The 14,718-nt window shown below is 40.2% G+C and overlaps 2 protein-coding genes across 2 annotated transcripts; both read left to right on the top strand.

Moving 5' to 3' along the window:
• Positions 1-1,431: 1,431 nt before the first annotated feature.
• Positions 1,432-5,310, top strand: LOC123498137 (sodium-dependent serotonin transporter-like). Its single transcript, XM_045245311.1, has 5 exons — positions 1,432-1,453; positions 3,326-3,457; positions 3,862-4,016; positions 4,546-4,619; positions 5,277-5,310. The coding sequence occupies exons 1-5, from the start codon at positions 1,432-1,434 to the stop codon at positions 5,308-5,310; spliced, it is 417 nt and encodes a 138-aa protein (XP_045101246.1).
• Positions 4,158-13,744, top strand: LOC123520694 (sodium- and chloride-dependent glycine transporter 2-like). The gene is made up of 10 exons (XM_045283223.1): positions 4,158-4,619; positions 5,605-5,737; positions 6,409-6,543; positions 6,900-7,128; positions 7,683-7,795; positions 8,795-8,923; positions 9,895-9,994; positions 10,262-10,362; positions 10,777-10,947; positions 11,957-13,744. Exons 2-10 carry the CDS (start codon positions 5,633-5,635, stop codon positions 12,185-12,187), a joined length of 1,314 nt encoding a protein of 437 aa, XP_045139158.1. The 5' UTR covers positions 4,158-4,619; positions 5,605-5,632; the 3' UTR covers positions 12,188-13,744.
• Positions 13,745-14,718: the final 974 nt, after the last annotated feature.

The following is a 14,718-nucleotide window of genomic DNA, read 5'->3' on the forward strand; positions in this document are numbered from 1 at the left end:
ATTCTGAATTGATTGGTATCGTAATCAACATTATCAATCAATAAAAGCTAGAACTGAGGTGTGTGTATTGCAATCATTAGCTAATAATCCTAATTACGAGATGGATATCCGAGCCGTCCCTGAAATTTGCGGTAATTTCAAAGTTAATAAGTTGGTGAAGATAAACACGCGTGCGCTACCCTTGAAAAAAAAAAAAATTGAATAAGTAAAAAAGTAAATGAATGTTAAAGAGACTAATACAGAAAACCATAAAGGAGAAAAATTAGGACAAAATAATGATATACATGTGTGTGTGTGTGTGTGTGTGTGTGTGTGTGTGTGTGTGTGTGTGTGTGTGTGTGTGTGTGTGTGTGTGTAATTCAGAAAAAAACCATCTAGATAAGAGAGAGAGAGAGAGAGAGAGAGAGAGAGAGAGAGATCATGGCTGTTATTTAAATATTTTGTAATTATTTATTGACGCAAACGTTTCCCATCTTATGACGTCACGGTATGTAAGAATGATCATGTCAGAAAAAAAGAACAGAAAATGCAAAAAATTGTAATGACGACAACAAGAACAACAAGAACAATAGCACCAACATTAATAGAAAATATAAAGTATAAATACATAATAATAATAACAATAATAATAATAATAATAATAATAATAATAATAATAATAATAGCAATAATAATAACAATAATGGTGAAAGTTTTTGGAGTTACTAGTACATCTATCACTACCATCACACCTCTTTACGTTTACCTTTTTTATTTATCAGCCTTTAAAACTAATCATATTTTTATATTCATTTTTATTCCAATTTTCATTCACTTTAATGTATTTTTTGTTTTGTTTTAAATTTTTGTCAGCAATAACCTTGTAAAGTAAAAGTAAATAAATAAATCACTCGTTAGGACAGATGTGTGTGTGTGTGTGTGTGTGTGTGTGTGTGTGTGTGTGTGTGTGTTTTATCATCACCTGCGTATTAATTGATATTGGAAGTCTCTAAAATATTTGATTATCGCATATTTTCATATAAATAAGTGTATGAAATATAATGATCGGAAACCAGACACATGTGATGATATCGTTTTTTTTTTTTTCTTTTCACTTTGTAACTCTATGAATTCACACTCATTGCGATATTACGATATTGAGAATATGGAATTGCCTTTCTTCTCTTCTTGTCTGTGTGTGTGTGTGTGTGTGTGTGTGTGTGTGTGTGTGTGTGTGTGTGTGTGTGTGTGTGTGTGTGTGTGTGTGTGTGTGTGTGTGTGTGTGTGTGATATTATTTTTTCACTATCAATAAACTTTCCTTTTCGTGTGTGTGTGTGTGTGTGTGTGTGTGTGTGTGTGTGTGTGTGTGTGTGTGTGTGTGTGTGTGCCAGGCGGTGCAAGAGGAGGGCGTGGTTCCGGAGATGCAGGAGGAAGCGCTCATATCACGAAAAATGTCCCTCTCGCAGGACTCAGGTAGGTGTTTATTGTCGTTGTTGTTGTTGTTGTTGCTGTTGTTGTTGTTGTTCCCTAATGACTGAAAGCTACAGTAATTCTAGAACTGAGTACAATAACACTGATTATCTAAAGGCACAATAAGAATAGATAAGGTATTACGATCATTCTTTAGTAGTGTCTTAAATTGAAGTTTTCAAATAATATCAAAATCATATTTGCCACTGATCATATCTCATCTTGATGCTGTGCAGTTATGATTCCCTTATAAGACAAAAAAAAAAAAAAAATATATATATATATATATATATATATATATATATATATATATATATATATATATATATATATATATATATATATATATATATATATATATATATATATATATATATATATATATATATATATATATATATATATATATATATATATATATATATATATATATATATATATATATATATATATATATATATATATATATATATATATATATATATATACGGCTGGCTCATTAAAGATGAGAATGTTTAGAAATATACAAGGGGTGAGATATCTCTCTGAGAAATGGAAATTGAAACTTTTGAATCTACTATCTGCATCTTAAAAGTGGATCTAATAGAGACCTTCAAGTGGTAAAAGTGATATAACAAAGGATACATAAGGTAAATCTTAGGAGTCACTAATCAGGACAGAAAAAAGTGGGTTCAACCTTTAAAAGTTCAGTTTCGAAAGAGTTAAGAAGGATTTTGGTCTCAATTATTGGAAGAATGGACTCATAAATCAAGTTGTTCTTGACGAGTCATTAGGGAGCTCTGGAAGACGATTAGACGAATTCATGGATATAGATGATAGGTGAAAATATGCGAATGTCACGTACAATCCTGACGGCTCCTTCAACTTTCCTTATTTTCATGTTCCTATATTCTTAGATGAAAATGAACCAAAATAGTAAATAAGAATAACAATAAAAGTTAGACAATAACCTTAAAAATTCTCTACGCACACACACACACACACACACACACACACACACACACACAACCACACACAGGCAGCGTTGAGCGAGGTCTGTGGCAGAACAAGTGGGATTACTTCCTCTCCGTGGCGGGCTTTGCCATCGGGCTGGCCAATGTGTGGCGCTTTCCTTACCTCTGCTACATGAACGGCGGGGGTGAGTCATGGTTGTGGTTGCAACCGTAGTCGTAGAAGTTGCAGGATGTGAATGCAACAGTAGTGCATATTGTTTTGCAGTATTCAGTCATGAAAATGAGCTTTGTATTTCTTTCATAAGCCTTGAAATCTAATAACACAAAAAATATTGTCCACTGTGAGGTCTTTACTTACATCACGGAATATTTATATCTGACGTAACATAGTAAATCTCTTTTAAACAATCTGTTATATCAAACAGCATCTGTTTCCATCATGCAATGGTTTCCTTCCGCCAGATTCTCTGTATTAAGATTGGAATTATATCTTAACCTGGAATTGTTCTGGAATTGCTTTATACTATTTTTCTCATGAGGTAATTCAATCATGAATTATCTGTTTTACTGCATGAAATTTATGTTCTAATTTTGAGTCATGCATAACTTTTAGCATAAACTCCAAATTTCAATAAAAAATCACGTTATTTTGTTAAAACTACTTATTTCCATGAAGAATATATGTACTTCTTTCATAAACTTCCATCCGAAGATTTACTATAAACAAATATCTATTTCATCATGAATCAGATATTTTGATAAATTTTTATATTTTTCTATTATCAAAACTAAGCAGTTTCATGGGAAAATCCTGTCTTTTTATAGTACATCAAACATTTCCATTACAAACTCATAATTCACTTTATAAGCTCAAGTTATGTGTTTGGTCACCTTCCTCAAGGAGCTTTCCTGATACCATATGTGCTCACGCTGGTGCTGATCGGTCTGCCCTTGTACCTGCTGGAGTCCTCGCTGGGCCAGTTCACCTCCTCGTCTTGCCTCACTCTGTACCGAGTGTGTCCTATTCTCAAGGGTGAGTGTATTTATTAACTTGTATTTACCATTGTGATTATTATAGCGTGCTGGGCCTGAACTACATTCATGTGATCTTAGTATCTTAGTGTCCATTCTCCTTTAATTTGATGTAGTGAATTTCATTCTTTTAGTATATTTCAATTATTTCTGTATGGGGATAGAAAATTAAGGTGTGTGTGTGTGTGTGTGTGTGTGTGTGTGTGTGTGTGTGTCCTTCCGCTTTGTGTGCATGCGTGTGAGTGAATGCGCATGTATGTGCTACTAAATTATGCAAGCTAAGTGATGGTCGACTGCCTTCAAATCACTACAACGGGTACTGGGGTCAGAAAAAAAAGGTAAATAAACACTGCCCTCATAATTAACAGTTAAGGGGCTAAACACACCAATCTTTGCTCTGTACAGGAGCTGGCTACGCAACTTTCCTGGTGAACCTCGTGTTTGTGACTGTGTACAACGTGATCATCGCTTACCCGCTTGTCTACCTCTGCCATTCCTTCAGCAGCATCCTCCCGTGGTCCACCTGCGACAACGCGTGGAATAGTCCGGAGTGCAGCGGCGTGGGTCACCGGAAGGGCAGGGGGAAGGATGGGAGGGAGGGAAGGAAGGGGAGACAGTGGGATGAGAGCACAACTAGAGGATGAAAATGTTGAAAAGAGGAAAAAAGGAAGAGTGGTCTGCTGTTGTGTTTGGGGTGGAGTGGAGGAAATTTGGGGGCAGAGAGAGAGAGAGAGAGAGAGAGAGAGAGAGAGAGAGAGAGAGAGAGAATGAAATCAGGAAGTTTTATGAAAGCAATAACATTAGTATAAGAATAAGCTTAATATCAAAAGCAAATGTCAATCAAACATTAATTTCATAAAACCAACAGTAGAGAGAAGGAAAGAGATAGTGATCGAGTGAATGAGTGTACGAGATTAAAGAAAAAAAAAGTCACTATGCGAAAGAAGATAAAGAAAGGAAGGAAGGGAAGAAAGAAAGAAAGAAAAGAAAGAAAGAAGCATATCCATAAGGTGAAGTTGATAATGTCTCCAAAAGATGAAGGGAGGGAGGGTGGGAGGCAGGCACCACTAACCCAACAAACCTCAACAGACGGAGAATTACTACAACTTCACTCTCAACTCCAGCGATGCCGCCCCGCCCTCCCCGGCAGACGAATTCTTCCAGTGAGTGTTTGTTTGTGTTCCTGTCTCCCTTTAACTTCAGTGTGTTCATTTATTCATTGTTATTTTACATGAGTTTATTCTCCCTTTATTTCCTTTCCTCCCTATTTCTACTGCACCTCCGTCAAGGCGAGTTTTTAAGAGTTGTTTCGTGGCGGAACTACGAGTAATCACGCGTTTGAATCACTGGTTGCACGGTCTTATATTGCCTTCTTGATTTGACGAGTGTGCTAACGAGACGAGTATGGCAGAGAGATACAGATGCCCTCTACAACACTGCTATATAGTCTTTCGCTTGACAGAATGGCCTGGAGCCTTTCCATAGTGGCCACTTTTACTGACGAGTCAAGTGAACCAAGTCAACCACATACTGTTGCGTGGAGAACTCAGTGTATGCGCGTAACTTTCTTTTTTTCATTCTTTATCCATGTTTTTATTTACTCTTGATTCATCTATTTATATCATTTTCCAAAGATCATCGTGTGCATTTTAAAGTCTCGTATTTCATAGTCTTAAAAAATTTACTTCATAATTGAATATAACAATGGTCAGCGAGTTGAGGAGCATGACTACAGCAACAAATTATTAACAGAAATTTGGTGTTGTTTGATTTTAAGTAATTTGTTATGGTGTCAAACTCTCTAACTGTGGCCTGTTCAGACGCCGCAGATGCATCCTCAATGACGGGCGATGACGACGGCGATGGCGTATGAGGAGAGCAAAATCAATAGCATGTAGATTTTGTGATGATACTGAATCTATAGTGGTTCTTCTTTCTGGCCTGTTTCGCCATACGGACCACTCTGACATGTGTATCAGTCGTACCTCAGAATGACTCGTGTGTAAGCAGACTTGGTGTTTCTATGTATGTGTTTTTTTTGCATCTATATAGTTCACATTTACGTATTCTATACCTGTTTCGGGCCCTCTTTCGCTTCTCTAAGAGCCTTCCTCACCAGTTCGTTCAATGTACCTGTTTCTCCGGCAGTAAACACATTCTGGAGCTGTCTGGGAGCATGACGGAGCTAGCGGGGTTCCGGTGGCCAGTGGTTGGTGCCTCTCTGTTTACGTGGGTGTTCGTCTTCCTCTGCGTCTTCAAGGGCATCAATGTGTTCGGCAAGGTATTGGGCGCGCCGAGGAGCGAGGGAAGGAAGTGAGTGTTGAGAGAGCAGTTATGAGTTTGCGGAAGAATATTATGATGGGTGAATTGAGAAACATGTCCCTGTTGTTAAGTGTGGTGAGTAAGAAAAGAAAGAAAGGAATGATTGATTGAGTGATATTGTTTTTCTTATATAGATACTTAAACACTACAACGGCGGTCACATGATAAAAGGAAAGAAGAAAAGAAGAAAATAAGGATTGAAAGTTTAATTATAAAAGAGAATTAAATGCTAAGGAAGAGAAATGGATGACTAGAAAGATGCTGTTGTTTATGTGTTGTGGAGGAAGAAGGAAAGAAAGGAGTCGTGAGAAAAAATGAGGAGTGAGAATGAGGAAAAGAGTTATGATAGAGAGGAAGAAAGAAGCTCTATTGAAGATAAAAGGATGGAAGAGAGGTGAAATGAATGAAGCATGTGACTGGATGTATTTAGCAACGTAATAAAAGAAGAACAAAAAAAAAAAAAAATAGGCCAGAACTAATTTCGTTTAATCTACACCACCACAACTACCACCACCACAACTACCACCACCACCACCACCACCACCACCTCCTCCAGCTCCAACTCCCTCCTTCCCTCGCTCCCTCTCTGTCCTCCCTTTCTTGTCTCCAACATCACCGTCTCATTTTCAGGTGGTTTGGTTCACTGCCACGTTTCCTTTCATCATGCTGTTCACGTTGCTCTTCCGCGGCCTCACATTGCCCGGGGCCTGGGACGGCATCTACTTCTACCTCAACCCAAACTTCTCCAAGCTGACTGACCTCAAGGTGGGAAGGGAAGAGCTACGGTGATTGAAGGTTACTTGTCGCTGAGGTTGCTGTGTGTTGGGGATGATAGTTGATGTGTTGCGAGAGTGGTGTGGTATTGAGATTAGTGGTGGTGTGTTGCTGGAGCCTTGTGTAAAAAAGTGTGCCAGGGGGTGGGGCGGGGGAAATATGTATAGATAGTGGTGGTGACTATGTAGTGGAGATATTAACTGTTTTGTCGACTGGTGTATTTTGGCACCACAACGACAGAAACATCATTAAAAATCTCTCTCTCTCTCTCTCTCTCTCTCTCTCTCTCTCTCTCTCTCTCTCTCTCTCTCTCTCTCTCTCTCTCTCTCTCTCTCTCTCTCTCTCAGGTGTGGGCGGCAGCTGCGGCTCAGATCTTCTACTCTCTGGGGCCTGGCTGGGGTATCCTGACCTCACTCGGTTCCTACAACAAGTTCCGCAACAGGTGCCAGCGTGACGCCTTGGTGGTGCCGCTGCTCAACTGTTTCACCTCCATCCTGGCAGGCTTCGTGGTGTTCTCCGTGCTGGGTTTCATGGCTCACCGCACCGGCACCTCTGTCGAGAAAGTGACGGCTGCTGGTGAGTGAGTGAGTGAGAGACGGGGGAAGAAAGAAAGGGAAAAGGAGAGATGGGATTGTGAATACATGTGTCGGAAAACAGTGAAGAGATGAATGTGTGAGGGAAAGAATTAAATGAAGGAGGAAAGGGAGAAATGTGTGAGAAAAGGAATTAGAAAAGGTGATAATTGCAAAGAAGAGAAGGAAAAGGGAGGTTTGTAAGAGAGAGAGAGAGAGAGAGAGAGAGAGAGAGAGAGAGAGAGAGAGAGAGAGAGAGAGAGAGAGAGAATATTATAATACGAACAAAAATATGGAGTTGGAAAAAAGCAAAAACATGTGGAAAGGAAATGAAAAAAAGGTTTGAGAGAGAGAGAGAGAGAGAGAGAGAGAGAGAGAGAGAGAGAGAGAGAGAGATAAAGAGAGAGAGAGAAATCAAACATCCTACACCTATTACTCTACTCTACATCTTACCAATACATATCAGATTTACCATCAACAACATCATCAGTACTGAGAGAGCTGTTACTCCTTGTTTTTCCTTTGCTTTCTTAATTCTTAACTTCTCTCCCCTCGCAGGTCCGTCGCTTGTGTTCATAACGTATCCTGAGGCGCTCTCCCTGATGCCCTTTGCTCCTCTCTGGGCCGTTCTCTTCTTCCTAATGATATTCTTCCTCGGTATCGACTCAATGGTAAGAGAGAGAGAGAGAGGGAGAGAGAGAGTGTGGAGGGTTGTGGGTGGATGGTTGGGAATCGATCAGTTACATGTTATCCAGTGAATCAAGGAGGAAAATTGGCTTAAAAGTTATGTTAGCTGAATGATATCTCCTAAAAAAAGGTACAGAATAATGAAATATAAAGTAGTTCCCATTAAGAGGTTAGAAAATTAGATCAAGAGTGGAAGAATGTAGTAAATGTGAGAAAAGAAAACAAATTAAAGGTTACGAGAGCTAAATGTCAGAGAGAGAGAGAGAGAGAGAGAGAGAGAGAGAGAGAGAGAGAGAGAGAGTGTGTGTGTGTGTGTGTGTGTGTGTGTGTACTTGACATTTCTAGTGCGAAGGAAGCTTGTCATTGACATACTCAAAGAAATTGAGGGAAAAAAATAAGCACGCACAGTTTCTACACCTTAAAATACTTCGTGAACATTTTAGTCTCGAAAAATTTCTTGTAGTGAATGATCGAAATTATCTATAAAAAGAGATACATCATTCATTGTGCAGTAAATATCAATGAGATATGAACGCCATAAAACTTTTAATACTCCATAATAATACTTGTAATAATCCATGTCTTAGATAGAAAAGAGAAACAGTTAAAGAAAAAAGAAAAATGAGCCAGAGAGTTACAAAATCTGTATACCACCTGAAGTCTGTTATTGAATCTTACGTAAATTCATCTTTAACCCTTCAGTACCATGCCGCGTTTCCATATTCATTCTGGTAACCATTTCACGATTTTATGCAGCTTAATAACTTACATAGGGATTGAAATAGTGAAAACTGTGTCCATTAACCATCTAACCTCCATAGACCCTTCATAATATAAATAAAATCGTCTAATTATACCCAAAAATCATGATAAAAATGCCCCTCAGCACTGAATCGGTTAAGTCCGTCTATTTATATACACCATTACACCCTCACAGCTAGACACAGCCTTTCATTCCACCACCATGCTTTGTTCGTCCGCAGATTGCCCACATTGAGAACCTGACTGTGTCTCTTGTGGACGAGTACCCGAGGCTGCGTCCCCATCGCAGCCTCGTGACCTTCGTTGTCTGTTTCATGGACGTGTTGGTGTCCCTGGTCTTCTGTACCAGGGTGAGCAGAGGGTGGTATGGTGGTATGGCGTCTGGAAGTGATGGCCGTAGTAGTAGTAGTAGTAGTAGTAGTAGTAGTAGTAGTAGTAGTAGTAGTAGTAGTTGTTGTTGTTGTTGTTGTTGTTGTAGTGGTAGAAGTAGTAGTATAAGTAGATGTAGTAGTGGTAGTAGCAGCAACAACATCTACAGCATGCATTCTAAATAACTCTTGATGGTGGAGGCAGAAAACAAATGATAATGATAAAGAAGAGGAAGAGGAGGAAGAGGAAGAATAGTAGAAGAAGAAGAAGAAGAAGAAGAAGAAGAAGAAGAAGAAGAAGAAGAAGAAGAAAAGAAGAGAAGAGAGTTAGAGCTGACACAGTGGTAGTTGTGATAAGAATCTTGGCAGCAGCAATGGTAGCTTTGATAGTCATTAGGTGTTTTTAGTCGTATTCCCGATAACTAAGAAGGATTTTTAGTGTCACTTCGTCATAGCTTAATGCCTGTACTCATAGCATCTAGGCGCTATATTCAGAAACATTTATCTCTCTCACCAAGACCATTTTCAAAGACTATACAGAGACAACTAGCCGGGTTCCAAAGAGTATCTGTCCTGTTGATAATGCAGAAAACTTATTAACATGTCACTAGAATTACAGAAACATCCTTAAAAGCCCGTGTCTCTTCAACTAGAGCCTTTTGAAAATGGTGAAGGTGCGGCAAGGAAGTGTTTCAGAATAAGGACCTGCTTGGAGTGTTGCTATACCGGTATCTTTTCGTACACTTCTCAGCGTGTCTTTGAATTCCTTGGCGGCACGGGGGCTTGTTTTTATACGCGAACTTTTTTTGACCTTCAGCAATCATCAGTGTTTCAGGATATACATGACTTACCTCGTCAATTGGCAGTCGTCAATAATAGTTCATAAAGTCTGCCTTCATGTAATCGCATGTGTAGTGGAGGTGCATAACGTGTTGGTGTTGGCGCATCCTCAGGGTGGGATGTACTGGCTGGCGCTGGTGGACTGGTACAGCTCCTCCTACACTCTCATCCTGAACTGTCTGTGTGAGATCCTTGTCTTCGGCTTCATTTATGGTGAGCTGAGAGAGAGAGAGAGAGAGAGAGAGAGAGAGAACCTGATGTATATGGATCTGTATGTCAGATACGTCTCATTTTTTTTCTCCTTATCTATTCAATAAGATTCTTTCTTTGGTGTAAGGTTCTCTTGTTAAAGTCTTCATTGCTAACAAACTTGCATTTTCTTGTTCAAATTTGATAAAAAAACAACCCTTCCAGTGCCACATTCTTTCACTATACTGATGTGTTTACTCTCCATCCTCTGTGTCACGGTGGTGGTGTCAGGCGCCGGGAAAACCGTGCGGGATCTTCAGATGATGACTGGTGAGAGGATCAACTACTTCTGGTATGGCTCGTGGCTGGTGGTAACGCCCCTCGGAATTCTGGTGAGTGTGTGTGTGTGTGTGTGTGTGTGTGTGTGTGTGTGTGTGTGTGTGTGTGTGTGTGTGTGTGTGTGTCAGTCTTTCTTTTGATTTACTCAGTTATTCTTTAATATCAAATTATCTATCTTTTCTTGTGTGTTTTTTTTTTTTTTCTCTCTCTTTCTCCTTTTTCTTCTCTCTTTCCTTTGTATTTCTTCGCCAAACTCTCATAAACTTAGAGATGTTTTGTGCGAAAGAAAAATTGTATCGTAAGAGGTAATTATCTTTCTTCTTTCAAAAATTCCTTCCAGATGTTGATCCTCCTCTAGCTTAGTGTAGATGTTTACTAGCAACACATTAAAGTATTATTGGTTTATCCATGTCCTCCCGTCTCATTCTCTGAACTCTATTCATCGGTTCCCTTTGCCTCTGTGGCAGTTTATCTTCATCAACACGGTGGTGAGCAGCGCCCCGGCAAGTTACGGCGGGAAGGAGCTGCCGAGCTGGGCGCAGACCATCGGCTGGTTAAGCGCCATTACCTCCATGGCTGCCGTGCCCATCTACATTGTGTACTACCTCACGTGTGGCTCTAAAGGCAACCCATGCAAGGTACACACACACACACACACACACACACACACTCTCTCTCTCTCTCTCTCTCTCTCTCTCTCTCTCTCTCTCTCTCTCTCTCTCTCTCTCTCTAGCCATTCATACTCGTAGCTTGCTTTTTCTATTCTTTACTTCCACCTGTTGTTCTATTTTCTTTGTGGTTTCTTATATATTACTTATCACTCTCATTGTTGCTGTTGCTGTTGTTGTCTAGATTTTTTTTACTGTGCTATGTTTCTTTTTTATTTTTCCCTATATTATGTTAACAGTGTTGTTACAAATGCTACGCCTTCTCAGTACCTCATCCCGTGCACTGGCTCACTTGTGCCGGTTGTTATTTTGTATTGATTTCTTTTTGACGTCATAGCTGTCACGTTTTTTTGGTTTTTCCTTCAACGAATCATCATTTCCGTGTCTATCATAATCATATAACCATCTTTATTACCTTCCAATCACACATTTATATATAGTTAGTCTTTTTTTGTTCTCATACTTGTCACTTGTGTACTTTTCCTTTTCACAACCTGGTACATTACGTAACTTGCTTCGCTGAATCCTCATAAGGAAGAAGTTTATTATTATGTCACTTCAGCATCCTGAATTACCTTGTATGGACAAACTTTACGTCATCAATCAGTCCGTGGCTTTCTCTCTGTCTCCCACTAACCTCTGTTTGTGTCCTTTCGATAGCAGTAACCTTTTGTCTTGCCTTAGTAACCTTCACAGTGTAGCTTCAATTTTGTATAAGCTAGTCTGCCTCCTTCATGTTCGCAGGCTCCCATCTCTCGTTCCAGCATATAATCATGGCCCCTCACATGTAGTTCAGTAGTACAGTAGTAGATCAATAGGCACATATGATATACTGTAGATCACGCTTTATTTTCATGTATTCTTTAAATTTATCTTCTGTTCTGTTGTCCCACAAGTTATTTAATGATACTAACACTTATCACGTACGTTCAGTATAGATCAAATATCTGTCTTCTCATATTTCTTTTTGTTACCGCAGCGCCTCAAATCCGGTTTCACACCCAAGGAGTCATGGGGCCCTGCCAGCGAGTCTCACAGGGAGGAATGGCTGGCTCTGTGTCGCCAGGAACCTCTCCGTAATCGCTTCCTTCATCCAGACTTAAGCTACCCTCACCCACTGCCGGGTTCCTCCGATACCGTGCCGCTAAAGTCCCCTAGGCCAGACCAGTCCCCGGTCAAGAATAAAGCGTCCAAGAGAGTTCAGGTCTGACGGCAAGATGTTGATCCGGGATGAGGGCGACACGTCCCAGCCCACCGCCACTACGCACTTCACGTAAAAGGTCACTGTCAGCGTCATGGCGTCTTCCTAGTCGTCATCGTTATCGTTGTCGTTGTTGTGGCCATCCTTGTCAAAAGCCTGCTGGCCGGCATATATATCCAACTGTCGAAGGGAGTCGTTCCTCACCCTGCGGCATATTCATTCTCTGCCTCAAGGTCACACGTTGTCCATCGCCTTACTCTTCAACTTTGTGCCGCTGCCCAGTCCTTGTCATCTCACACGCTGTGATGAAAATAGTAATGGTTTAGATCTGCAGTCATGTCAGTTTCAGCATGAAATTTTGGTATGATGCACTGTTATGAATGACACACACACACACACACACACACACACACACACACACACACACACACACACACACACACACACACACACACACACACACACACACACACACACACACACACACACACACACACACACACACACACACACACACACACACACACACACACACACACACACACACACACACACACACTCACTCTCTCTTTTTCTCTCTGCATCAAATATGTTATGACTGCTGGCATGGGCAGAAATCAAAATCGAATCGAGTTCTTCGTTTCTGATGAAATCTTATTGATAAATTTGGCATTGTGTTGAAGATGAATTATGTCCTCGAAACCTTAAACACTAATTCAAGGAATCATCAGACTGACTCCAATAAGTACAAGACAGTAGTACGTGTCAACCGTCACAAACTTGTGTCTTTTACACTCCTTGAGGATCGAGATGTGTTGCCGCAGCTGATCAAGAACTGCACGAGTTCACGGTTGCCGGCGCTCCCAGCACTGAGATGTTACTGGTGTGGTTTGGTGATGACACGCAGGCCGTCGCCTCAATGCATCCTTTCTATACCACACTTGCGACACTGTGACCACCCACTGGTGATTGCCAATGTTACCTGCTCCGTATTAACCCCTCTTCTCCTCCTCCTCCTCCTCTTCCTCCTCCTCCTCCTCCTCCTCCTCCTCCTCCTCCTCCTCCTCCTCCTCCTCCTCCTCCTCCTCCTCCTCCCCCAATCCTGCACCTACTCCTCTTCCTCATCATCATCCTCATCCTCATCCTCATCCTCCTCATCCTAATTCCAGCGATCACCTTAACGCAAAGTTTCCACTTTGCTATCGTATTAGCACGTGTTGTTTGATTGGTTTGACTGACACCTACATAGTATGTAACTTCCTCGCTACGTTAAACGAACACTAAAGACTTCATTTGTTACTCACACGAAACTTTCCGGTCATCGAGATCCACTCACTACTTATTCTTAAGACATGAACATAAAGTGTACACAAAATGCTGGTTTAGAAAGTCATTGTTGATACACGTACTGAGTGTGTATTCCTCTAGTCTAGGCCAATGCTCTTCAGACATTTATTGTCGTCACAGGGTAAATCTTTCAAAAAATCTTTCCACTTCAACTTCTGATTTTGTATATCTAATTACAAAGTGTATGGTTGCAGAAAATACAGTTTATTTCAAACTTTTGCGTTATTTGTTTACTCTAATGAATCAACAAGATTATATGATAATTGTAACCTATCGAGGTTGTACTACAAAACCCTTGGGTCCCATCACTTGAACGAGACCGAGTTGGCACAGGCTGTTGTTGGGTAAGCAATAAAACTTCGCGCTGATCCAATTTCCTGCCCCAGCATTACTGGTAGTAATGTTAGCTGGAAACTCCTGCTATGCACCTGACATGTACCGTACCAGTACATTGTCAATACAACAAATCCAGAACCAACAGAGATAACTTGAGTAAATCAGTCAGTGTAAAAAGCTTTTCAACAGCAAAATATTGAGTTTTTTTTCCTTTTGTGTTTTGCCAATATCTAGATATGACACAGAGATAAAAGGAACAAAATGATAATACTGAAATGGAGATGAAAGAGCAGATGAAACGACAAATGAAGGTGAGGTAACAATAAATAACATACACACACACACACACACACACACACACACACACACACACACACACACACACACACACACACACACACACACACACACACACACACACACACACACACACACACACACACACATATATATATATATATATATATAGAGAGAGAGAGAGAGAGAGAGAGAGAGAGAGAGAGAGAGAGAGAGAGAGAGAGAGAGAGAGAGAGAGAGAGAGAGAGACAGTAAGAGAATACAGTCATAACAAGCCAATAATGTCAATAAAGAAACGTCTCAAAATGGAGAGTTTAGAAGCATTCCATCACTCTATTGCTTAAAGGATAACCAGGGAGCAAAATTTCGTCCTTTCACATCACCGATTAAATGACGATGAACTGTAACTTGTTTTTCTTGGACTAAAGCAAAGGAATCACTTAACCCCTTGAATACCATGACGCGTTTCCATATGCATTCTGTTTACTATTTGGTGATGTGATCTTATTCAGCTTCAGAAACTTACGGGGGGGACTAAAATAGTGAAGACTGCGGCCATT

Source organism: Portunus trituberculatus, chromosome 47 (assembly GCF_017591435.1).
Source record: "Portunus trituberculatus isolate SZX2019 chromosome 47, ASM1759143v1, whole genome shotgun sequence".
NCBI lineage: Eukaryota > Metazoa > Arthropoda > Malacostraca > Decapoda > Portunidae > Portunus > Portunus trituberculatus.